At 66.5% G+C, this 23,562-nt stretch overlaps 1 protein-coding gene and 1 pseudogene across 2 annotated transcripts; both read right to left on the bottom strand.

The window, feature by feature from the left end:
- Window positions 1–3,369: 3,369 nt before the first annotated feature.
- On the bottom strand, window positions 3,370–12,777 carry LOC136567823 (glycoprotein-N-acetylgalactosamine 3-beta-galactosyltransferase 1-B-like; annotated as a pseudogene).
- OS9 (OS9 endoplasmic reticulum lectin) lies at window positions 12,740–23,361 on the bottom strand. Of its 2 annotated transcripts, none has more exons than XM_066567591.1 (14): window positions 23,196–23,361; window positions 20,286–20,456; window positions 19,330–19,393; window positions 19,163–19,239; window positions 18,973–19,071; window positions 18,114–18,315; window positions 16,951–17,088; window positions 16,750–16,835; window positions 16,629–16,665; window positions 15,649–15,734; window positions 15,285–15,572; window positions 14,199–14,628; window positions 14,007–14,122; window positions 12,740–13,174 (listed from the first exon to the last, which is right to left on the bottom strand). In XM_066567591.1, exons 1-14 carry the CDS (start codon window positions 23,358–23,360, stop codon window positions 13,046–13,048), a joined length of 2,088 nt encoding a protein of 695 aa, XP_066423688.1. In that variant the 5' UTR covers window position 23,361; the 3' UTR covers window positions 12,740–13,045. The 2 variants fall into 2 exon arrangements, with proteins under 2 accessions (XP_066423688.1, XP_066423689.1); XM_066567592.1 differs by having other exon boundaries at window positions 16,951–17,070.
- Between the last annotated feature and the right edge of the window lie 201 nt (window positions 23,362–23,562).

Raw genomic sequence — 23,562 nt, 5'->3', positions numbered from 1 at the left:
GGGACATGGAGGGCACAGGGGACACGGGGTACATGGGGGAGCACACGGAGGACACGAGGAGGCACAGGGGACACGATGGGGCACAGGGGACATGGAGGACACAGGGGGGCACAGGGGACACGGAGGGCACGGGGGGGCACAGGGGACACGGAGGGCACGGGGGGGCACAGGGGACACGGGGGGGCACAGGGGACACCGCGCGGGGCGTTGGTGGCACGGAGAGTGGGTGGCACGGGGGGGGCTGAGCACACGGCGGGTGAGTGACACGGTCACAGCGGGGATGCGTGACAGGACGGTGGGGACACGGGGTGGGTGATACAGGTGGCACTTGGGGGGGGGAATGACCCGAGGTTGGGGCATCACGGGGGGGTGGCACACAGTGACAGGGGGTGGGTGACAGTGAGTGACAAGCGGGGTTGTGACAGGGCGGGGGGGTCCGGCCTCTGTGCACGGCTGGGGGGGCACTGGGGGACACGGGGAGGGGACACCGAGGGGCACTGGGGGGCACTGAGGGGCACTGGGGGGCACTGGGAACACTGAGGGCACTGGGACACACGGGGTGGGGACACCGGGGGACACTGGGGAGGGGTCGCTGCCCCGGTCCGTGCCACGCCGGTCACCGGCGCCCCCGCCCTGACCGGAGCGGAGGGGGCGGGGCCTGGGGCGGGACAAGGTCACAGTGGGCGTGGTCATCTGATCTAGGGGCGGGGGCTTACATAGTAATGAGATGGGCGGGGTCTGAGAGAAAGCGGTGAGGTATGTAAGACCGCTTATATGTAAATGAGGGGCGTGGCAAACAAGATATTATGGTTCAAAGGGGCGGGGCTTGATAGGTAGGCAAGGGTGTTGTGCAAATGAGATGGGCGTGGCTAAACAGGCGAGGGCAGTGGGCTGTGCCCGCCATGTGGGTGGGGCTTAGAGGGGTGTGGTCATATGTGGGCGTGGCCTGTGGGACTGGGTGGAGCCAACCCCGCCCGGCTGCAGCCGCTGGGCAGCGGAGATGGGGAGGGGACACGGGGGGGGCCGGGGGGGCTGTGCGGGGACAAAGGGACACGGGGACACCAAAATGGGACACGGGGACACCAAAATGGGACACGGGGACACCAAAATTGGATACGGGGACACGGGGACACCAAAATGGGACACGAGGACACCAAAACTGGACATGGGGACACCTAAATTGGACACGGGGACACCAAATTCGGACACGGGGACACCAAAATCGGATACGGGGACACCAAAATGAGACACGGGGACACCAAAATTGGATACGGGGACACCAAAATGGGACACGGGGACACCAAAATGGGACACGGGGACACCAAAATTGGATACGGGGACACCAAAATGGGACACGGGGACACCAAAATGGGACACGAGGACACCAAAATCAGACACGAGGACCCCAAAATCGGACAGGGGGACACCAAAATGGGACACGGGGACACCAAAATGGGACACAGGGACACCAAAACTGGACACGGGGACACCTAAATTGGACACAGGGACACCAAATTCGGACACGGGGACACCAAAATCGGATACGGGGACATAAAAATGGGACACGGGGACACCAAAACTGGACACAGGGACATCAAAATCGGATACGGAGGCACCAAAATCGGACACGGGGACACCAAAATGGGACACGGGGACATCAAATTCGGATACGGGGACACCAAAACTGGACACGGGGACACCAAAACTGGACACGGGGACACCAAAATCGGATACGGGGGCACCAAAATGGGACACGGGGACACCAAAATGGGACACAGGGACATCAAAATCGGATACGGAGGCACCAAAATCGGACACGGGGACACCAAAATGGGACACGGGGACATCAAATTCGGATACGGGGACACCAAAACTGGACACGGGGACACCAAAACTGGACACGGGGACACCAAAATCGGATACGGGGGCACCAAAATGGGACACGGGGACACCAAAATGGGACACGGGGACATCAAATTCGGACACGGGGACACCAAAATGGGACACGGGGACACCAAAATTGGATACGGGGACACGGGGACCCCAAAATGGGACATGGGGCCACCAAAATGGGACACGGGGACACCAAAATCGGACACGAGGACCCCAAAATCGGACACGGGGACATCAAAATCGGACACGGGGGTACCAAAATCGGACACGGGGACCCCAAGATGGGACACGGGGACACCAAAATCGGCCATCCGGCCCTGTGCCGCCCCCCAGCCTTGAGCAACCCCGACCCCCACTGTCCCCTCCTCGTCCCCAGCCCCTGCTCCCGTCACCCCCCGGACGGTCCCCGAGGTGTCCCCTGCCATCCCCCCAGCCCCGCTGTCCCCCACAGCTGCAGGGTCTGTCCTTGTCCCTGGCTCCGGCCGTGTCCCCTGTCCCCCTGTCTGTCCCCCTGTCCCTCTGTCCCCACAGACCCCCCCCCCAGCCTGGCAGTGGGACCCTCCCCCCCCCCGCTCTGTGTCCTGCTGAGACCCCCAGGCCCCCCCCGGCCCTCCTCAATCCCTCAGCCCCGCTTTGCCCCCAGCCCTCCGGATCAAGGCCACCGCATCCCCGCAAAGCTCATTAACAGCCACTAATTAGGGCCACGAGGGTGTGCCTGGGGGGCGCGGGAGATGGGGGGGGGGAAATCTCAGGGTATTTGGGGTCCCCAGGGCAGGAATGAGGGGCGGCTCCCCCAAACACGGAGCCTCCTTCACCCCCAGCTCGGGGGGCACCGTCCCCTCTCCCGAACCCCCCCAAATTCACCCTCTGGCCGCCCCCAGGAGCTGGGGGGGGTCCAGGGACCCAGGGGGGGTTCAGGGACCCGGGGAGTCCGTGGGGGACAACACGGGGGGATCACGGGGACAACACGGACTTGGGGGGGGTCACTGTCACCATGGAGGGACACCCTGAGGGGTGGCACGGCCACCTCAGCCGCAGAGGTGGGACCGCGACGGGAGGGGACAGGGGGGGACAGGGGGGGACGGTGCCCACAGAGGGGCCTGGCACTGTCCCCCCCCCCACTTTGGGGTCCTGTGGGGGTCCCATCACCGAAACCCCCCCCCATGGGACCCTTGCCCCCCCCCCCCCCAGCTCCGTGTCCTGCTCAGGCACCTCCGGACCCTCCCCGGTGCCCCCAAATCCCCCAGGCCCCGTCCCGCGGTGTCCCCGCTCCCGGCACCCCCGGCTCGGGGCCACCCAATCCCCTCAAAGCTCATTAACAGCCGCTAATTAGGGCCTCGTTAGGGCCACGCGGGTTCGCCGGGGAAGGGGGACTGGGGTGGGCGCAGGACACGGGGTGGGGCTCGGGGCATTTGGGGTCCCGGGGCAGGAATGGGGCCATGGGGAGGGGGGGAACCCCCAAATTTGGGGCCACCTTCACCCCGGGGGGGTCCGGGAAGGGGACGGGCAGGGCTCGGGGGCTTTGGGGGCTGGGTGGCTCCGGGTGGCGTTGGGAGTCGCGGGGGTCCCGGTGGTGTCGGGGGTCGCGGGGGGGCTCAGGAGGGGTCGGTAGCGGGGTCTGTAGCCGTAGGGGCGCAGCCGCTGGCTCAGGTATTCCAGCTCGTACATCTCCTCCCCGGACACGTAGTGGAAGGACACGGCCAGGTCCGAGCAGCACTGCGGGCCTTGGGGGGGACACAGGGGGGGTCTGGGGGTGGCACCGGGCACCCAGAGCCCCCCACCCACCTTGGTGGCACGGGGCAGGGTGGAGAAGGGGCGCTGGGGGCTGTTCTGGTCAGCAGAACTGAGCGGGGGGGGGGCAGCGCCAGCACAGGGGCCACAGGAGCACGGAGGGGACACAGGGGCCACAGGAGCACAGAGGGGACACAGGAGCATGGAGGGGACACTGATGACAGAGGGGACACCGCCGATGGAGGTTGGGCCCCACGGGGGTGGGGGGACACGCTGGGGGCCATGGCCATGGCAGGAGGATCATGGATAGGTGTGGAGAGCTAGGGATCTGCGTGCGGAAGATCTCGGGCTGTACGGGTAGATAAGAAGGCCCCCCTCACCCTGCAGTCTGACCTTTGCTCCGTACCCGGCCACACCCGGCCGGACATGAGCAGAGGGAAGTGACACAGACTGCCCAGTCCATAAATACCCCTGAGACCCCTCAATAAACGCCATTTGCTGTCCACCACATTGGTGTATGTAGCATTGGACCGAGTGACCCTGGGCCTTGGGTCACCGTGCCGGACCCCTCCGAACCAGGTCGCCACACCGTAACGGCAACAACTGGTGCCAAAACCCGGGAAATTGCAGCGCCCGGAGTTCGGGATTTTGCCTGGACAGGGGCCCGGCGGCTGCACAGCAGGCCTAGTGCAGCGGGGGGGACGCCCCCGGACCAGCGTGGACCATGGAAGCCATAGCGAAGGTCGTAACTCAAATGCATGCTCAATGGGGGATTGATTGCAAGCTAAAAGATTTATGTCTTGCTATACCGAGACTTAGTAAGCTGGGGGCGATAGACAGCCCGGTGGATATTCTCCATTCGGAGATATGGGATACTTGTACAAAGATTTTAGCTGAGGAAACTATGTCCTCAGGCTCAGGGAAAGCTCTAAAGTCATGGGGCCGAGTCGTGCAGGCTCTGCAGAAAACTAGAGAAGAGCAGGAGACCTGGAAAGCCGCGCAGGTTTGCTTATTAGCCACGCCGCAGTTGGGGGTGGGCGCGGCAACGCAGACCGCGGAGGGCTTCGATCAGACCGGCACCGCGGAACCGCGAACGCCGGATTCCCCCGAGCAGACCGCCTTACCATCAGAGGGGGGGGAACACGCGTGGGTGTTTTGGCGGGGGTTAACGGAGGAAGCGCTGGAGGCGGCGAAATCGCCGGACCCCGAAGGGGTGGATAAAAGCGCACCCCCTCCGTATGCGTTTGAAAATGGCGCCGAACCGCGTGTTCAGGGCGGAAAGGGAAACACAGGGGACGGAAATGCAGTCAGCCTGCTTAACAACGCATGCGCGGGCGAGCGGGGGGACGGGGCGGCCCCCGCGGAGGAGCGTAAGGCCAATCAGAGCGCTCAGTTCACTTTAGGTCCTTATGGGGCAAGGACCTCCCCCAGTAGGAGGCGGGGGGACCCCAGGGGGAGGGAACGGCCCGACCCCCGCAAGAAGGGGTGGGGTTGGAGCCCGAGAAAAAGGCAGAGCAGCCCGGAAACATCCGGGCAGTCGACTTCCGACTCGGACTCGAGCTCCGAGCTCGAGAGGGGATCGGGGAGTTCCGACTCAGATTCGGGTTTTAACGGAAGGAGAGCAGCGGCATACAAGGTCACTAGCCACAGCACTCCTGCAGGGGTGAAGGGGATATCGGAGAAAGATCGAACTCCGCTTACAGACTGGCGGAGAATAAAAATAGCGTGTGCTGAATGGATTCCGTCGGCGAAACTGGTGGTTCGGGTGGGGGGAGCCGGCGGGAATCAAAGGACCTATTCCCCGGTAAACCCGAAAGACGTGCAGGCAATTATTAAAGCAATTGCAGATAGGGGAATTAATTCTGCCATGGTTTCCACACTCATTGACAGCGTTTTTGGAGGGGATGACATGTTACCTTTTGATATTAAGCAGACTTGCAGAATGATTTTTGATGGGGCAGGGATGATCGTTTTTAAGCAGGAATGGGAGGATAACTGTATTAAGCAGCTGGCCCTGGTAACAGGGGCAGACCATCCACTGCACGGCTCCAGCATACAGAGGCTAATGGGCACAGACCCTACAATGATCACCCCTCAGGCACAGGCTGAGGGCTTGCGGGCACATGAGGTTATGACAACAACCCGTGCTGCCCGAGAAGCCATCCGTGTTGCTTCCAAAGTAATAGCCAAACCGTCGCCTTGGACCACAATAAAGCAGAGTGAGAGTGAAAGCTTCACTCAGTTTGTGGATCGTTTACAGGCTGCCTTGGACTCCTCAACATTACCCTCAGAGGCAAAGGGTCCTGTGCTGGCAGAGTGCCTACGCCAGCAATGCAACTCAGCCACCAAGGACATTTTAAGATCACTGCCGCAAGGGTCTAATCTAGCTGCCATGATCAGACACGTTGCAAAGGAAGAACACCTAGCTCTCATTCAAGCAGCAGTTCACATTGCAATAACGAGTGTCATGGCATGCTTTAAGTGTGGCCAAGCTGGGCACCTGGCAACAAACTGCCCCCAGTCAGGGCGCCCACCAGCAGCTGCTCCACCACACCAGGGGAGACCTAGGGGACCATGCTGGGCATGTGGAAAGAAAGGGCATTTAGCTAGGGAATGCAGATCCAGGCATCAGGGAAACGGGAGAGGGAGGGGGCAGCCGGGCCGTATCCAGCCTCCTCCCACCTGGAACATGCAGCGGCCCAGCTACAGCAACCCCCAATGGGGCACAGGGCTTTCATGCCCACCACCTCCACCCCCTCAGGGAATGACCAACTTTGTCGCCCAGCCAATGGCTCAATCAAACCCATCTGCACCTCAGGAATACCAAGAACAGCTCCCTGGGGCCGAGGCCCCTGGGTGGCTTTGGCCATGAAAGCATGGGAACGGGACCCATGGGTGGCCTTCGCCGCGAAGGTGGGGAAACACCCACTGATCGTGTGGGCAGTGTGTCGTCTCCACAACAGCTCCGATGACTCGGCCATCTGCCTTCCCTTTTGGGTGGACACAGGGTCAGATGTCACCGTCATCCCAGACATACATTGGCCTCGACCATGGAAGCTAGAAGTAGCCCCCATGGTGGGCGGAGTTGGAGGGCTGTCCCGAGCCCACAAGAGCACCCAACCAGTGGCAATAACCCTCTGCACCGAGAGAGGACCGGGAAGAACTATCACCCTCACTGCATATGTGATGTCGGACTGCCCACCCTTGCTAGGGAGGGATGCCCTAGCCCTGCTGGATGTTAGGGTGACAAATTTATTCTAAGGGCCACTGTCGCGTACCCGCCATTGCCCATCAAGCTGACTTGGAAATCAGCCGACCCAGTGTGGGTCGAACAGTGGCCCTTGTCAACGCCTCGAATGAATCTTGTTTCTAGGGTTAGTAGGCGGAGGACAAGCAGACACAAAACATTACCCTCACCAGCCATTCAGGTGGGTTCTACGCCATCTCTCAGGTGAGGGGGTCATCAAAGAAATTGTTACAGCCGACATCCCATCTTTCGAGTTCAGGTTAAAAGACATTTTTCCCATGCATACAGGGCACCCCAGATTTCAGGAGACAACAGTATTTGGGATGTACTGGTGCCCTGCTTCCAACCCAGGAAAAAGTTATTGTAATTTCCCAGGGCATGGATATTGTGGATATTGGGGGTGTGAAACTATTGTGATAAGCAATAGATGGACGCCTCAACAGCCGGATAAGTTCCTGCAAATTAAGTACACTCCACACGGCTGTATTGAACCAAAATATGACATGGATGGGTATGCGCTTATGCCCGGAGGCTTGAAAAAGCACACTTGCACAGGTTATATAATGACAATCCTGCAGCCGACCCATGATGCCTGGGCCACAGGTAAAGTGTGGACAGCGTATGCTCATCTCCCTAACCGCAGCATCTGGGCGAACATACAAATTATCAGACTCCCAGCTTCAGTATCCCAATCAGTCGGACCCAATCCGGTTCTAGTAGTAAGTAGACCCAGGGAAGAGATCGCAGCTAACGGTAGTTCTAGCCGCGAAACACAGAGGTCGAAACTAGCCTCCCCATCCGATCTCTTAACCAAACCAACCCTCTCCAGTCCATTCTTAAGCATGTTAAATGCTACCTTCTTATCGTTAAACCAATCCAACCCGAACTTCACAGAATCATGCTGGTTATGCTATGATGCACAACCCCCTTTTTACGAAGGTGTTGCCTTCGATCTCCCATTCATCTTCTCTAAGTCAAACAATCCACGCCAATGCAGATGGGACACCCCCCGGAGAGGTATCACCCTAAGTCAGGTTACGGGCCAGGGCAAATCCTTTGGCAATGCAACCTTGGCAAAGCAGATGGGCAACGTCTGCAAGGAATTCGTCAAACTTAAGGGAGGGAAGTTCCAGTGGGTGATCCCAGCTGCATCGGGAATGTGGGTCTGTCACGGATCCGGGGTAAGCCCATGTGTACTCCTTGACAAATTCGACCATTCTACTGACTTTTGTGTCCAAGTTCTAATTGTCCCCAGAGTCCTGTATCGCCAAGAAGAAGAGGTGTACCGCTTGTTCGAGGAACCCAACCGGCTCTACAAACGAGAGGTGATAACAGGCGTCACCATCACAATGCTCCTCGGTTTAGGAGATACCGGCCCTGCCACAGGCATTTCGGCCCTTGCAACACAACATCAGGGACTGGCACAACTGCAGATGACAGTTGATGAGGACTTGCAAAGGATCGAGAAATCCATCTCTTCCCTGGAAAAATCCCTTTCCTCACTCTCAGAGGTTGTCCTCCAAAACAGGAGAGGACTGGACCTCTTATTCATGCAGCAAGGGGGCCTGTGTGCTGCCTTGAAAGAGGAATGCTGCTTTTATGCAGACCACACCGGAGTCGTCCGAGACTCCATGGCCGAACTGAGAAATCGGCTAAACCTAAGGAAAGCAGATAGAGAAGCTCAACAGGGCTGGTTCGAGTCGTGGTTCAACCGGTCTCCATGGCTCACCACCCTGATTTCTACCCTAATAGGCCCAGTCACTATAATCTTACTAACCCTAATCTTCGGGCCTTGCATATTAAACAAACTGGTGCAATTTGTTAAAAGGCGTTTGGAAACGGCTAACATTTTGTTTCCCGAGCGCCGACAATTACTTTAAGGCGCGCCACTTACTAACAAACTTACAATTTTACACTAATTCTACTAACCCATGAAATTTTGTAACCTTTACATTTTATAACTTTATAAGATTTTTACTAATCCATGAAGGGGGGGGAAATGTGGAGAGCTAGGGATCTGCGTGCGGAAGATCTCGGGCTGTACGGGTAGATAAGAAGGCCCCCCTCACCCTACAGTCTGACCTTTGCTCCGTACCTGGCCACACCCTGCTGGACATGAGCAGAGGGAAGTGACACAGACTGCCCAGTCCATAAATACCCCTGAGACCCCTCAATAAACGCCATTTGCTGTCCACCACATTGGTGTATGTAGCATTGGACCCTGGGCCTTGGGTCACCGTGCCGGACCTCCCGAACCAGGTCGCCACACCGTAACGGCAACAACCCACCTTGATGGCACGGGGCAGGGTGGGGAAGGGGCGCTGGGGGCTGTTCTGGTCAGCAGAACTGAGCGGGGGGGGCAGCGCCAGCACAGGGGCCACAGGAGCATGGAGGGGACACAGGAGCATGGAGGGGACACTGATGACAGAGGGGACACCGCCGATGGAGGTTGGGCCCCACGGGGGTGGGGGGACACGCTGGGGGCCATGGCCATGGCAGGACGATCATGGATGGGCAGGGAACACCGTGGCCACCAGGGTCACACTGGGGGGACAAGCTGGCCATGTGTGAGGGGAGACACGGTGGCCACATGTGGGGGACACGCTGGTCACACATGGGGGACACGCTGGTCACACACAGCCACACAGTGCAGGGACATCCTGGCATGGCCGGGGACCTGGCAGCGATTTGGGGGGCGATGCCACGGCCCCCCCATGGCCCCCCTGGCAAGAAATGCCAGCCGGGCACAGAGGTGGCTCTGGCTGCACCTCGAGGGTGTCACGGCCATGGGAGGTGGCCAGGGACACGCTGGGGGCCATTGCCATGGCAGGAGGATCATGGATGGGCAGGGAACACCAAGGCCACCGGGGTCACAGGTGGGGGACCTGTGGCCATGTGTGAGGGGGGACACGTTGGTCACACGTGGGGGACATGCTGGTCACATGTGGGGGACACGCTGGTCACACACAGCCACACAGTGCAGGGACATCCTGGCATGGCCGGGGACCCGGCAGGGAATTGGGGGGTGATGCCACGGCCCCCCCATGTTGGCAGCCGGGCACGGGGGTGGCTCTGGCTGCACCTCGAGGGTGTCACGGCCACGGGAGGTGGCCAGGGACATGCGGGGGGTGGTGGCCACGCACGGTGGGGACAGCAGAGCCACACAAGGGGTCTGTGGCTGTGTGCCAGCCGGGCACGGTGGGCGAAGATGCCACCCGAGGAGAGCTGTGCCACTCTCAGGGAGACAGCGGCTGCTGAGGGCACACACGGGGGGTTCTGGCCGTGCTTGGGGGGCACAGCCACCCCCCCCAGCTGCCCAGGGTGTGTGACAGTGACCCCGGCCGGGCTGTGACCCACCTCCACCACGGGGTACCAGCAGTAGCGGCGGTACCAGAAGCCGCGGGCGAAGCGGTGCGTGAGGTGGATCTCGGGCGGGAAGGGGTGGAAGGTCTCCCGTCCCCGCGTGTACCGCGAGTCCCCCACGGCCACCCCGAGCCGCTCCAGGCACTGGCCCAGCGCCACGTCCTCCTCGGGGCCGCTGTGGCCGCAGGTGCCGCGGGCCAGGGCGGGGGCCAGGCGGGTCAGGGCCCCCCGGCTGAGCGCGTACCCGGCCCCGCCGCTCACGAAGCCCTGGAGGGCGAAGGGGCGGAAGGGTTTGCCGAGGTAGAGCGGCCGCCGGGGCGGGTGCGCGGCCAGCAGCCAGCGCAGGTTGTCCAGCAGCACGAAGGTGTCGTCGTCGGCCTTGAGGAACCACTCGGCGCTGGCGCGGAGGTGCCGGTGCACGAACAGCAGCGCCCGCACGGTTTTACGGTAGAGCTGCCCCCGGCCCTCGGGCACCCCCAGCCCCAGCGCGGGGAAGTGCGGGGCGGGCTCGGAGCTGACGAACAGCGCCACGTTGCAGTGTCGCGCCCAGGTGTCCCGCACGTGCCGGGCTTTGCTCTCCAGGTTTTGGGGCGCTGTCATCACCCAGCACAGCACCCGCACCCGCCGGAACAGCCCCCGCGCCACCGCCGCGTTCTCGCCTGCGGGACCGCGCAGCGGAGACCGCGATGTCCCCGCGCCGGCGCTGTCGGGGCGTGGGCACCGTCCCCAACCCGCGGAGCAGAGGGGGTGAGGTCCCCCCGCGTCCTCCTGCCAGCCCCATCCCACCAGAGACCCCCCCGTCCCCACCTGCAGCGCCCCCCCTCACCTCAGTGCCCCTCATCCCCTCAATGCTCCCTTCCCTCTGTGCCCCTCTCACCTCACTGCCCCCCCGTACCCCAATTTTCCCTCCTCAGACCCCTCCCGCCTGTGTCCTGCCTCCCCCTCTGCACCCCAGTGTGTCCCCCCGTGCCTCAGTTTCCCCCATCTCTCAGCCCCCCCACACTCCCCAGCCCTGCCGTGCCTCAGTTTCCCCCACCTCAGCCGTGTCCCTGCTTTCCCCCAACACCATCCATTCCCCTCCGGCCGAGCCTCAGCTCTGCCCCCATCCTTCAGCTGCCACTCTCAGGGCATTGTCACCGTCCCCAACCCGCGGAGCAGAGGGGCTGAGGCCCCCCCATGTCCCCCTGCCAGCCCCATCCGCCCCCCGTGTCCCTTCCCGGTGCCACCCGCCCCTGGCAGCAGCGCCCACCTGCAGCGTCCGAGGGGGCCACGCCGTAGAGCGCGGGGGACGGGGGGGTCCCGGGGGGGCCATCGGGCACCCGGGGGTCCCGGCTGGGGGCGGGCACCGGCTGGGGCAGCAGGAGGCCGCGGAGGAGGAGGAAAGTGGTGATGAAGCCCACCAGGACACCCCCGTGGAAGGACAGGCGGGGGCTCTGCAGGCCCAGGAGCAGCATGGGGACACCTGGGGGGGGTCATGGGGACCCCCTGTCAGCGTGGGGACAACTGGGGGGGTCAGTGGGGACCCCCTGTCAGCGTAGGGACACCTGGCTTGTGGGTCTGGGGGTCAGTGGGGACGCCCCTGTCACACCCCAGCGCTGCAACTTCATCTGCCCGGTGGGGCAGCCCCGGGTGGAGCCCGTGGGAGGGGGGGACAGGGCACAGGAGCCACGGAAGGGACAGGGGGGGTGACACCCACGGGCAGGGTGACACCCACGGGACGGTAACGGCACCACCCCGCGCCCCGCACCCCAAATCCAGGGGGGCACGGGGGGGGTGACACTGAATCTCTGTTTTCAGTTGAGGGGGGACAGTGGGGGCGAGGCGGGGGGGGACGGGGGCAGCTGTGGAACGGGGGGGCGCCGGCTGTGGCCTCACCTGGTGCCGCGAGTCGGGGGTCCCGGCCCAGCCCGGGGGTCCCACGGTCTCTGTCGGTTCCTGGGTCCGGGTTGGTTTGGGGGCCCGGCTGGGTCCCGGGGCTACCGGCGGGTCCGGGGACTCGGGGGCTCCTGGGAGTTCCGGCGGTGCTGGGGACGCCGCTGTCCCCGAGGGCTGGGGCGGCCCCGGTGGTCCCGGTCCGTCCGGGTAGCGCCGAGGGCTCTGGCGGTCCCGGTGGCACCGCTGTCCCCAAGGGCTGGGGCGGCCCCGGTCTCTTCGGGACCCCGGTGGCACCGCTGTCCCCAAGGGCTGGGGCGGTCCCGGTCGCTCCGCGTTCCCCGCGCTCCCATTGGCCGAGGCCGGGGAGCCCCTGGCCCCGCCCTAATTCTGATTGGCTGCCGCGCCCACGGCCCCGCCCCTCCCGCAATTTTGGGCGGGGGGCGGAGGAGCGGAGACCCCGGGACGTGTGGGGGGGGGGGACACAGACACAGCCCCGGGGCGACCTCGGTTTATTGATAAAAGGGGGGGGGCGAACGCGACATCTCATTATGAGAGAGAGACCCCCCCGGGCCGGGGGCGGCACCGACGGCTCCAGGACCCCCCCCCCGCCCAAATACACCCCCCCCCCCAAAAAATCACGGCCATTCCTCCCCCCCCCCCCAGTTCATCCGTGTCACAAATGCACCCGGTGACGGGGCGAGGTCCCCTGGGGGGGGGCACAGTGATGTCCCCCAGCAGGGCAGGGTCCCCTGGGGGGGGCACAGTGATGTCCCCAAACAGGGCAAGTTCTGAGGGGGGGGGGCAAAGTGACCTCTTCCCTCCTGGGGGGGGCCCCGGGGTCCTCGGGGTGCCCCGTGCCCGGTGCCAGGGCAGGGCAGGGATGAAGCCACAATTCTGGGGGGGCCGTTCAGGATTTAAGGGCTCAGATTTGGGGTGTCAGAAGTCTTGGTCCTCGGAGTCGGCGGGCGGGGGGGGCTCCTGGCGGCCCCCCCAGACGAAGCTGTAATTGTCCTGCAGGGCCTGCAGCCGCCGCCGCTCCTTCTGCGCCTCCTCCGTGCCCTGCACCTGCCCAGGGGAAATCGGTGCCCACCTGAGAGCTGTGCCCACCTGATCTCAGTGCCCACCTGAGAGCTGTGCCCACCCTGACATCTGTGCCCACCCTGAGATCAGTGCCCACCTGACATCAGTGCCCACCTGAGAGCTGTGCCCACCTGAGAGCTGTGCCCACCCTGACATCTGTGCCCACCTGACATCAGTGCCCACCTGAGAGCTGTGCCTACCTGAGATCTGTGCCCTGCACCTGCGGAGGGGGAAATCGGTGCCCACCTGATCTCAGTGCCCACCTGACATCTGTGCCCACCTGATCTCAGTGCCCACCTGACATCTGTCCCCCCCCTTTACCTCTGTGCCCTGCACCTGGGGGGGAAATCAGTGCCCACCTGATCTCAGCGCCCACCCCACCTCAGTGCCCACCCTGATCTCAGTGCCCACCTGACCTCAGTACCCCCCCACCCCGGCCTCTGTACCCCCTCCCCTCAGTGCCCACCTGACCTCTGTGCCCCCCCTTCACCTTTGTGCCCTCTCACCTCGGTGCCCCCCCTGACCTCACTGCCCCCCGTCCCCACTTTTCCCTCCTCATCCTCCCCGCCTGTGTCCTGCCCCCATCCTCTCCTCCCCAGTGTGTCCCCCCCCGTGCCTCAGTTTCCCCCCATCTCTCAGCCCCCCCACACTCCCCAGCCCTGCCGTGCCTCAGTTTCCCCCAACACCACAAATTCTCCTCCGGCCGAGCCTCAGCTGTGCCCCCCTCCCTCGGAGCCCCTCCCTATCCCCTCGGAGCCCCTCCCCCTCCCCTGGGAGCCGCTCCCCATCCCCTCGCATCCCCCCCCCGCCCCCTCACCAGGATGCTGAGGAAAATCTCCTTCAGGCTCCGCGAATCCTCCTCCGACAGCCACTGCGCCCCCTCCTCCTCCTCGCCCCCCGACGACGCCGTCACGATCTTGATCTCGATTTTCCCTGCGGAGGGGGCCCGGGGGGGGTTGATTTGGGGCGGGGGGCGCTCTCCCCATCCCCTCAGGACCCCCCCTCATACCTTCAGCGCGCAGCCCCTCCTTGGCCAGCAGCTCCCGCACCTCGTTCTCCACCTGCGGGGGGCTCTGCTTCTCCCGGGGGGGCTCCCGATCCTCCCGGGGGGGCTCCTGCTTGCCCCGGGGGGGCTCCCGCTCCTGAGGGGCGGCCCGGCTCCCGACCCTGCCCATCCGCACCCGCACCCGCCCGTCCTTGGGCACCCGGGGGCTGCTGCCCTTCCTCGCGGCTCCTTCCTCCTCCTCTTCCTCTTCCTCCTCCTCCTCCTCCTCTCTGCGGCCCCCGGAGGGGTCGCGCCGGGGCTCGGGGGGGTCGCGGCGGGGCTCGGCCCTGTCCAGCCGCTCCATCAGGCGGCTCAGGGTGCTCGCCAGGGTCCGCGTGGCGCGGCTCCGGTCGAACTCGCCCTTGAGCCCCTCGGTCTCCAGCTCCTCCTCCACCTGCACCGGGAGGGGTCGGGCCGGGCTCGGGCAGGTTCGGGGCGGGTTCGGGGTAGGTTCGGGCCGGGTTCGGGCAGGTTCGGGCCGGGTTCGGGCAGGTTCGGGCCAAGTTCGGGGCGGGTTCGGGGTAGGTTCGGGCCGGGTTCGGGGCGGGTTTGGGCCGGGCTCGGGCCGAGTTCGGGGCGGGTTCGGGCCGAGTTCGGGGCGGGTTCGGGCCGAGTTCGGGGCGGGTTCGGGCCGGGCTCGGGGCGGGTTCGGGGAAGGTTCGGGGCGGGTTCGGGCCGGGCTCGGGGCAGGTTCAGGCCGGGTTTGGGGCAGGTTCGGGGCGGGTTTGCCAGCCTGGCCAGCACGGACCCGAGCAGCGGGGCCAGAAAGGAGTCCCCAGGCTGTCCCCACCTCTGCGGGGCAGCCCTGGCCATCCCACAGGGTCCCCAGCCCAGCCAGGGGAGTCCCAACCCTCCCAAGGGGTCCCTAGCACAGCCAGGGGGTCCCAGTGCCCCTGTGGGGGTCCCAGTGTCCCCAGGGGGGTCCCAGTATGGTCAGGGGGATCCCAGTGTCCCTCAGGGGATCCCAGCTCAGCCAGGGGGTCCCCAATGGGGGTCCCAGCCCCTCTGGGGGTCCCAGCCCAGCCAATGGGGGTCCCAGGGGGTCCCCACCTCACTGATGATGCTGTCGAACTCCTGCTCCATCTGGTTCTTCACCTCCTCCTTCAGCCTCGCCACCTGCTCCCGTGGCAGCAGCTCCAGCCCCGCCAGCAGCGGCCCTGCCTCCTCCTCCTCCTCCTCATCTTCATCCTCATCCTCCTCCTCCTCCTCCCCCGTGGGAGGGGCCTCGGGGCCAGGCAGGGCTTCGGGGCTGGGGGGCTCTGCAGGGCCAGGTGGGGCTGGGGCAGCTTTGGCTGCTTCCTCCTCCTCCTCCTCCTCCTCGCTCGCCTTCTCCTTGGCCTGAGGCAGTGGGAGGGGGCTCAGGGGGAAACTGAGGCACGGGGGGGCCCGAGGGGGGGCATGGGGGGGTGCCCACCTTCCTGGTGGTCTCCTTGAGCTCCTCGATGAACTGCAGCAGGTCCCCGGGGCTCCGGATCACCTTGAAGTGGATCTTGCGTGGGTCTGCAGGGGGGTGGCAGTGCCAGGGGGGCACGGGGGGCACAGGGGGGTGACATGGGGGACACGGGGTGAGCATGGAGGTGACATGGGAGAGACAGGGTGAGCATGGAGGTGGCATGAGGGCATAGGGACACAGCGTGGGCATGGGGGTGACATGGGGAACATGGGGGACACAGGGTGGAGGTGACATGGGGGACACGGGGTGGGCATGGGGGTGACATGGGGGACACGGGGTGGGCATAGAGGTGACATGGGGGACACAGGGGGCATGGGGGTGACATGGGGGACACGGGGTGGGCATAGAGGTGACATGGGGGACACGGGGTGGGCATGGGGGTGACATGGGGGACACGGGGTGGGCATAGAGGTGACATGGGGGACACGGGGTGGGCATGGGGGTGACATGGGGGACACGGGGTGGGCATAGAGGTGACATGGGGGACACAGGGGGCATGGGGGTGACATGGGGGACACAGGGTGGAGGTGACATGGGGGCATGGGGGATGCAGGGTGGGCACCAAGGTGACATGGGAGACACAGGGGGCATGGGAGTGACATGGGAGACATGGGGTGGGCATGGAGGTGACATGGGGGTGACATGGAGGACACAGGGTGGAGGTGACATGGGGGCATGAGGGACACAGAGTGGGCATGGGGGTGACATGGGGGACACAGGGGGGGCATGGGGGACACAGGGTGAAGGTGACATGGGGGACATGGGGTGGGCATGGAGGTGGCATGGGGAACATGGGGGACACAGGGTGGGCACGGAGGTAGCACGGAGGTAGCACAGGGTGGGCACGGAGGTGGCACAGGGAACACAGAGTGGGCACGGAGGTGGCACAGGGAACACAGAGTGGGCATGGAGGTGGCACGGGGACGACACCCAGGACTCACCGGCTGCCCGACCGCCAGCTGCCCTCGGGGACGGCTCCTGCAGGGAGGACACAGGGGATGGAACAGGACTCAAACCCCCCCAAAGTGACCCCAGAATGTCCCCAGGGCCACTGGGACTCACCCTGGTGCTGTCCCGCTGGGCACTGGCTGTGGCTGTCACCTCCTGCTCCCCAGCTGTCACATCCTGGGCTGGCTCTGGCTGGTTCCCTGGGACAGGGGGGACACAGCTGCCACAGGGGGGACACAGCTGCCACTGGGGGGGTCCCAGAGGGAGAGGGGACAGTGGCAGCGCTGTGACAGCGAGGAGGGGACAGGGCCATACCCTCCTGGGTGCCCCTGGGGCTCTGCGAGGGCGGCTCAGAGCTGTCCCTGTCACTCCAGAGCCGCGTGTCCAACGTGCGCAGCTCCTCCGAGATCTCCTCCACCTTCCTCTTGGTGTCAGCTGGGGACACAGGGACAGCTGGGGACAGGGACAGCACGGCTGGGGACACAGGGACAGCTGGGGACAGGGACAGCATGGCTGGGGACACAGGGACAGGGACAGCACGGCTGGGGACACAGGGACAGCTGGGGACAGGGACAGCATGGCTGGGGACACAGGGACAGCACGGCTGGGGACACAGGGACAGCTGGGGACACAGGGACAGCACGGCTGGGGGACAGCCCCAGCTCCACGCTGCAGGGGACCATGGCAGTCCTGTATCCGAGGGGACACGGCCAGCCCTGGCACAGAGGGAACAGTGCCAGTCCCAGTGCCAGCCCCAGGGGACAGGGTCAGGAAGGTGACAGTGCCAGCCCAGTGATGGAGGGGACAGTGCCAGTCTCAGGCTGAAAAGGACAGTGCCAGCCCCAGACTGGAGGGGATAGTGCCAGCTCTAGGATGGAGGGGACAGTGCCAGTCCCAGGATGGAGGAGACAGCACCAGGACGGATGGGACAGGGCCAGGCTGGAGAGGACAGTGACAATCCTGGATGGAAGGGACAGTGCCAGCCTTGGGATGGAAGGGACGGGGCCAGTCCTGGGATGGAAGGGACAGGGCCAGGCTGGAGGGGACAGAGCCAGTTCTGGGAAGGAGGGGCCAGTGCCAGCTGTAGACTGGAAGGGATAGTGCCAGCCCAAGGATGGAGAGGCCAGCTCCAGTGCCAGGCTGGGGTGACAGTGCCAGCCCAAGGATGGAGAGGCCAGCTCCAGTGCCAGGCTGGGGTGACAGTGCCAGCCCAAGGATGGAGGGGCCAGTGCCAGGCTGGGGTGACAGTGCCAGCTCTAGGATGGAGGGGCCAGTGCCAGTGCCAGGCTGGGGTGACAGTGCCAGCCCAAGGATGGAGGGGCCAGTGCCAGTGCCAGGCTGGGGTGACAGTGCCAGCCCAAGGATGGAGGGGCCAGTGCCAGGCTGGGGTGACAGTGCCAGCCCCGCACCAGGGGTCAGTGCCAGCCTCAGCTCACAGCCCCATACCCAGCACCCCCCCAGGGCTCCCTGGTACTCACAGACTTGGGCACGCACGTACTGGACGTACTGGGCGGGCGAGAGGGCGGGCTGGCAGCGGATGGGCTGCGGTGCCAGCCCCGGGGCCGGGCGCAGGAAGGGGTGGTGGCAGATGCGCGTGGTGTGCACGGTCAGCACGTACTGGCACGACTGCGGCTCGTCCACGCGGGCGATGTAATCGCCGGTGCCCTCCTCGCACAGGAACTGCGGGCACGGCCCCGGGGTGAGGCCCTGCCGTGCCCAGGGTGCCCCTCAGTGCCCCCCCAGTGCCCCCAGTGCCCACCTCGATCAGACAGGATGTGGTGCCCCCCCATTCCCCCCCCATGCCCACCTTGATGAGGCATGGGGCAGTGCCCCCCTAGAACCCTCCATGCCCCCCATACCCCTTGGCACCCCTCGGTGCCCACCTTGATCATGCAGGGTGCTGTGCCCCCCCCTGTGCCCCCCATGCCCACCTTGATCATGCAAGGTGCTGTGCCCCCTGTGCCCCCCATGCCCACCTTGATCATGCAAGGTGCTGTGCCCCCTGTGCCCCCCATGCCCACCTTGCCCAGTCCTGGTGCTGTGCCCTCCATGCCCCCCTTGCTCAGTCCTGGTGCTGTGCCCCCCATGCCTGCCTTGCCCAGTCCTGGTGCTGTGCCCCCCCTGTACCCTCCATGCCCACCTTGCTCAGTCCTGGTGCTGTGCCCTCCATGCCCTCCATGCCCCCCTTGCTCAGTCCTGGTGCTGTGCCCCCCATGCCCGCCTTGCCCAGTCCTGGTGCTGTGCCCCCCGTGCCCACCTTGCCCAGTCCTGGTGCTGTGCCCCCCATGCCCACCTTGCCCAGTCCTGGTGCTGTGCCCCCCGTGCCCCCGTCCTTACCCGGACCTCGGCCTCGCGGGCTCTCCCGGTCAGGTCGCAGCGGGAGCCGTTGACGTAGCTCTGGCTGTGGTAGCGCCTCAGCTGGTGCTGCTTGGAGGCCTGCAGGGGTGGGTGGGCACAGGGTGGGCACAGGGTGGGCACGGGGTGGGCATGGGACAGCCCTGCTGTGCCCAGGGCGGGGCACACCCACCTTGGCAGTCTCGTCGTCCCAGTCGAAGGCAGACTGGTAATAGCCCAGCACCAGGACATCGCCCTTGATCTCAGACTCTGAGGGAGGGGTGGGCACACAGTGGGCACAGACTGAGGGGGGGAGGGGTCCTCAGGGCCGCCCTGTGCCCGCCCTGTGCCCAGCGTCACCTTCCAGGTGGTACTGCTGGATGTGTCGCCCGTAGCAGAACTCGTACGTCCACCAGTCCTTGGTCTGGGGAGAGGGGAAGGGGCTGAGGGTGGGGCATGGCAGTGCCCCCCTGGCACCTCCCCGTGCCCCCTGGCACCTCCTGTGCCCCCCCCCGGCATCCCCTGTGCCCCCCTGGCACCCCCCGTGCCCCCCTGGCACTCCCCTTGCTCTCCCATGCCCAGCTTGAGCAGGCAGGGTGTGGTGCCCTCCATGCCCCCCATGACTCCCCATGCCCCTCCATGCCCCTGTGCCCACCTTGAGCAGGCAGGGTGCTGTGCCCCACGTGCCACCCATACCCCCTGGCACCCCCCATGCCCACCTTGAGCAGGCAGGGTGCGGTACCCCCCATGTCCCCACCCTGTGCCCCCTGGTCCCACCTTGAGCAGGAAGGGCGTGGTGCCCACTTGGAACTCCCTGTGCCCCCTGGCACCTCCCTTGCTCCCCCGTGCCCACCTTGAGCAGGCAGGGCACAGTGCCCCCCATGCCCCCATCCTTGCCCCCATCCTTCCCATGCCCCCCGTGCCCCCCTGGTGCCCAGTGCCCGCCTTGAGCAGGCAGGAGGCCGTGCCCCCCTGACACCCCCCCTGTGTCCCTTGTGCCCTCCTGATGCCCACCTTGATCAGGCAGGAGGCGGTGCCCCCCTGTGCCCCCATCACTCCCCATGCCCCCTGTGCCCCCTGGCACCCCCATGCCCACTTTGATCAGGCAGGAGGTGGTGCCGCCCTGTGCCCCCATCACTCCCCATGCCCCCCATGTCCCCCCACGCCCACCTTGACCAGGCACGGTGCTGTGCCCCCCTGTGCCCCCTCTGGTGCCCACCTTGACCAGGCACGGTGCTGTGCCCCCCTGTGCCCCCTCAGGTGCCCACCTTGACCAGGCAGGGTGCTGTGCCCCCCATGCCCCCTCAGGTGCCCACCTTGACCAGGCATGGCGCGGTGCCCATGGGCCGCAGCAGCTCGGCCACGCCGGAGCCGTTGTAGGTGCGGGGGTCCCGGGGGGGGCCCGGGGGGGGTCCCACGGCCGCGGGGGGCAGGTGGCACTCGTAGAGCTGCTTGAACCGGGACGCCACCGTCACCACGTCCTGGCGCTGTGGGCACGGGGTCAGGGCACTGTGGCACCCCTAAAGAGCCCCTGGCACCCCTAAAGAGCCCCCATAAACACCCACTGGCACCCCCAAACAACCCCTGGCACCCCTAAAGAGCCCCCCTGGAACCCCAGAGCCCACCCTGGCACCCACAAACAACCCCTGGCACCCCAAAACAGCCCCCCTGGCACCCCTAAACAGCCCCCCTGACACCCATAAAGAGCCCCTGGCACCCCAAAACAGCCCCCCTGGCAGCCCTAAAGAGCCCCTGGCACCCCTAAAGAGCCCCCCTGGCACCCCCAAACACCCCCTGACACCCCTAAAGGGCCCCCACCCAGAGCCCACCCTGGCACCCCTAAAGAGCCCCTGGCACCCCCTGGCAGCCCAGAGCACTCCCAGCACCCTTAAAGAGCCCCCCTGGCACCCCTAAACACTCCCCAGGGCTCTGCACCCCTTGGGAAGAGCCCTCTGAGGACCCCACAGACACCCCTGGGACCCCACAGAGACCCCTGGGACCCCAAAGCCTCCTCCAGACTCCCCCAGTGATCCCATAGCCCCAGAGAGACCCCACAGACTCCCTCAGTGACCCCAAAACCCCTTCCAGTGACCCCAGAGCCCCCTGGTGACCCCCCCAGACACCCGAGAGACCCTGCAGACCCCAGTGACCCCAAAACCCCTTCCAGTGACCCCAGAGCCCGCTGGTGACCCCACAGACTCCCCCAGTGACCCCAAAGCCCCCCTGGGACCCCATAGCTCCCGAGAGACCCCACAGACTCAATCAGTGACCCCAAAACCCCTTCCAGTGACCCCAAAGCCCCCTGGTGACCCCACAGACTCCCCCAGTGACCCCAAAGTGCCCCCAAGCGACCCCAAAACCCCCCCGGATGGGACGGGACAGACCCCCCCCAACCCTGCCCCCCCTCTCCCAGCCCAGACAAACCGCATCCGGCCCAGCCCCCACCCTGTCCCTGTCGCTGTCACACGGGGGGGCGGTGGGGGGGGACAGGACGGGCCTGGCGCTGCCCCAGCAGCTGCGGGGGGGGCTCTGGACCCTCCCCAAATCCTCTGGACGCCCCCCAAATCATCTGGAGGAGCCCCCGGGGCAGCGGCGGCCACGGAGCGAGACCCCCCCGGATTGGGGAACCCGAAAGTGAAACAAGCGTCCCCTCCCCCCCCCCCCCCCCCCCCCCACCCCACACACATCCGGAACATCTGGCGGCGGCACCGGGGGGGGCACGGCCCCCCCAGGCACGGAGCCGCTCCGCACAACACAGGTACGGAGCGAGCGGGACCCCCCCACCCAGCCCGGGATACCGGGGCCGATGAGCCCCGGCTGGGCTGAGCCCCTGCCCGGGACCCCCTGAGCCCAGCCCGGGACCCCCTGAACCCTGCCCGGGACCCCCTGAGCCCAGCCCGGGACCCCCTGAACCCTGCCCGGGACCCCCTGAGCCCAGCCCGGGACCCCCCTGAGCCCAGCCCGGGACCCCCTGAGCCCTGCCCGGGACCCCCTGAACCCTGCCCGGGACCCCCTGAGCCCTGCCCGGGATCCCCCTGAACCCTGCCCGGGACCCCCCTGAACCCTGCCCGGGACCCCCTGAGCCCTGCCTGGGAACCCCTGAACCCTGCCCGGGAACCCCTGAACCCTGCCCGGGACCCCGAGCCCAGCCCGGGAACCCGAGCCCGGCCCGGGAATCCCCCGGGACACCGGGGCCGATGAGCCCCGGCCCTGCCCGGAACCCCGAGCCCAGCCCGGGACCGTCCCGAGCCCCCGGAGCCGCTGAGCCCCGGCCCGTGCCCCCTCCCCGGGACCCCCGAGCCCTGCCTGGTGCCCTCGAGCCCAGCCCGGGACCGTCCAAGGCCCCGGAGCCTCTGAGGCCCGGCTGGGTTCAGACTTTGCCCGGGGCCCCGAGCCTGGCCCGGGACTCACCCGAGCCCAGCCCGTGCCCCTGAGCCCGGCCCTGCCCGGGACCCCCCCGGCCCGGAGCCCCCGGCCCCGAGTCAGCCCCGGCAGCGCCCGCGATCCCGACCCGGTGCCCCCGAAGCCGGTGAGCCCCGGCCCGTGTCCCCTGCCCGGAACCCTGGGCCCTTCCCGGGACACCGAGACCGGCCCTGCCCGGAATCCCCCGAGCCCCTGGAGCCGCTGAGCCCCGGCCGGGCTCAGCCCCTGCCCGTGCCCGGGACCCCCCCGAGCCCTGCCCGGTGCCCCCGGTCCTGGATCAGCCCCGGCAGCGCCCCCGAGCCCGCCCCTGCCTGGGACCCCCAGGCCCCGGCCCGGTGCCCCCGGCCCCGTTCCCGCCCCGAACGGGCGCTCCCGGCCCCTGCAGGGACCCCCGGCAGCGTTCCACTGCCCGGCGGCTGCCGCCGGCCCCGGAACGAGCCCCGGTGAGGAGCTCAGCCGGGGGCACGGGCCCGGTTCACGCCCCGGCCGGTGCCTTGGGGCCGGTTCATCCTCTGAGCGGTTCCCCTGGCCCCGGTTCAGCCCCTGACCGGTGCCCCGGGACCGGTACAGCCCCAGACCGGTGGGCCCGGTTCATTCCCAGACCGGAGCCCCGCCCCGGTCCGCCCCCGGACAGGTGCCCCCGGTCCCCGTAGCCCCCCCGCGGGCGGCCCTCCTGACCCGCAGCCGGTGCCCCGCTCCTCGGCAGTCCCATGGCCGGTCCGCCGCTCCCGGTAGCGCCGCCGGGACGCCGCCCGCCTCCCCCTCCCCCTCCCCCAGCCGTTGGCCCCGGTACCGCGGCGCACCTGCCCGGCCAGCACGGGCTCGGCCAGGATCTCGAGGCCGTACTTGAGCTCGCTGAGCTCCTGCAGGTTGAGCGTGGCCCGGGCCCCGCGGAGGGGCCACCCCGGGCCGAGCAGCGCCAGCAGCGCCAGCGCCGCCACCGGCCCCGGGCCCCGCCGCGCCGCCATCTTCCCCCGCCGCCGCCGCTTCCGCTTCCGCCCGCACCTCCCTGCGCCCGCCCGGGCCCCGCTGTTCCGGGTCGCGATTGGTCCGGCTGGCTGCCTGTCAAAGGCAAGCGCGGCTCTGATTGGTCAACGGGCGGGGATGACGCCGCCGGTTGTGAGGCCGCGGGGGCGAGGTGGTTGCGAGGCCGCGGCCCGCGGCGATTGG

This window comes from Molothrus aeneus, chromosome 30 (assembly GCF_037042795.1).
Source record: "Molothrus aeneus isolate 106 chromosome 30, BPBGC_Maene_1.0, whole genome shotgun sequence".
NCBI lineage: Eukaryota > Metazoa > Chordata > Aves > Passeriformes > Icteridae > Molothrus > Molothrus aeneus.
The sequence above is the reverse complement of the archived record's forward strand: the minus strand, read 5'-3'. Positions and strand labels throughout refer to the sequence as shown.

Coding starts and splice junctions, on each gene's coding strand:
- OS9 (XM_066567591.1), bottom strand. CDS start 23,360: ATGGCGGCGCGGCGGGGCCCGGGGCCGGTGGCGGCGCTGGCGCTGCTG. Junction 19,394..20,285: donor CCGCGCCATGCCTGGTCAAG/GTGGGCACCTGA, acceptor CCCTCTCCCCAG/ACCAAGGACTGGTGGACGTA. Junction 13,175..14,006: donor AGATTTTCCTCAGCATCCTG/GTGAGGGGGCGG, acceptor TCCCCTGGGCAG/GTGCAGGGCACGGAGGAGGC.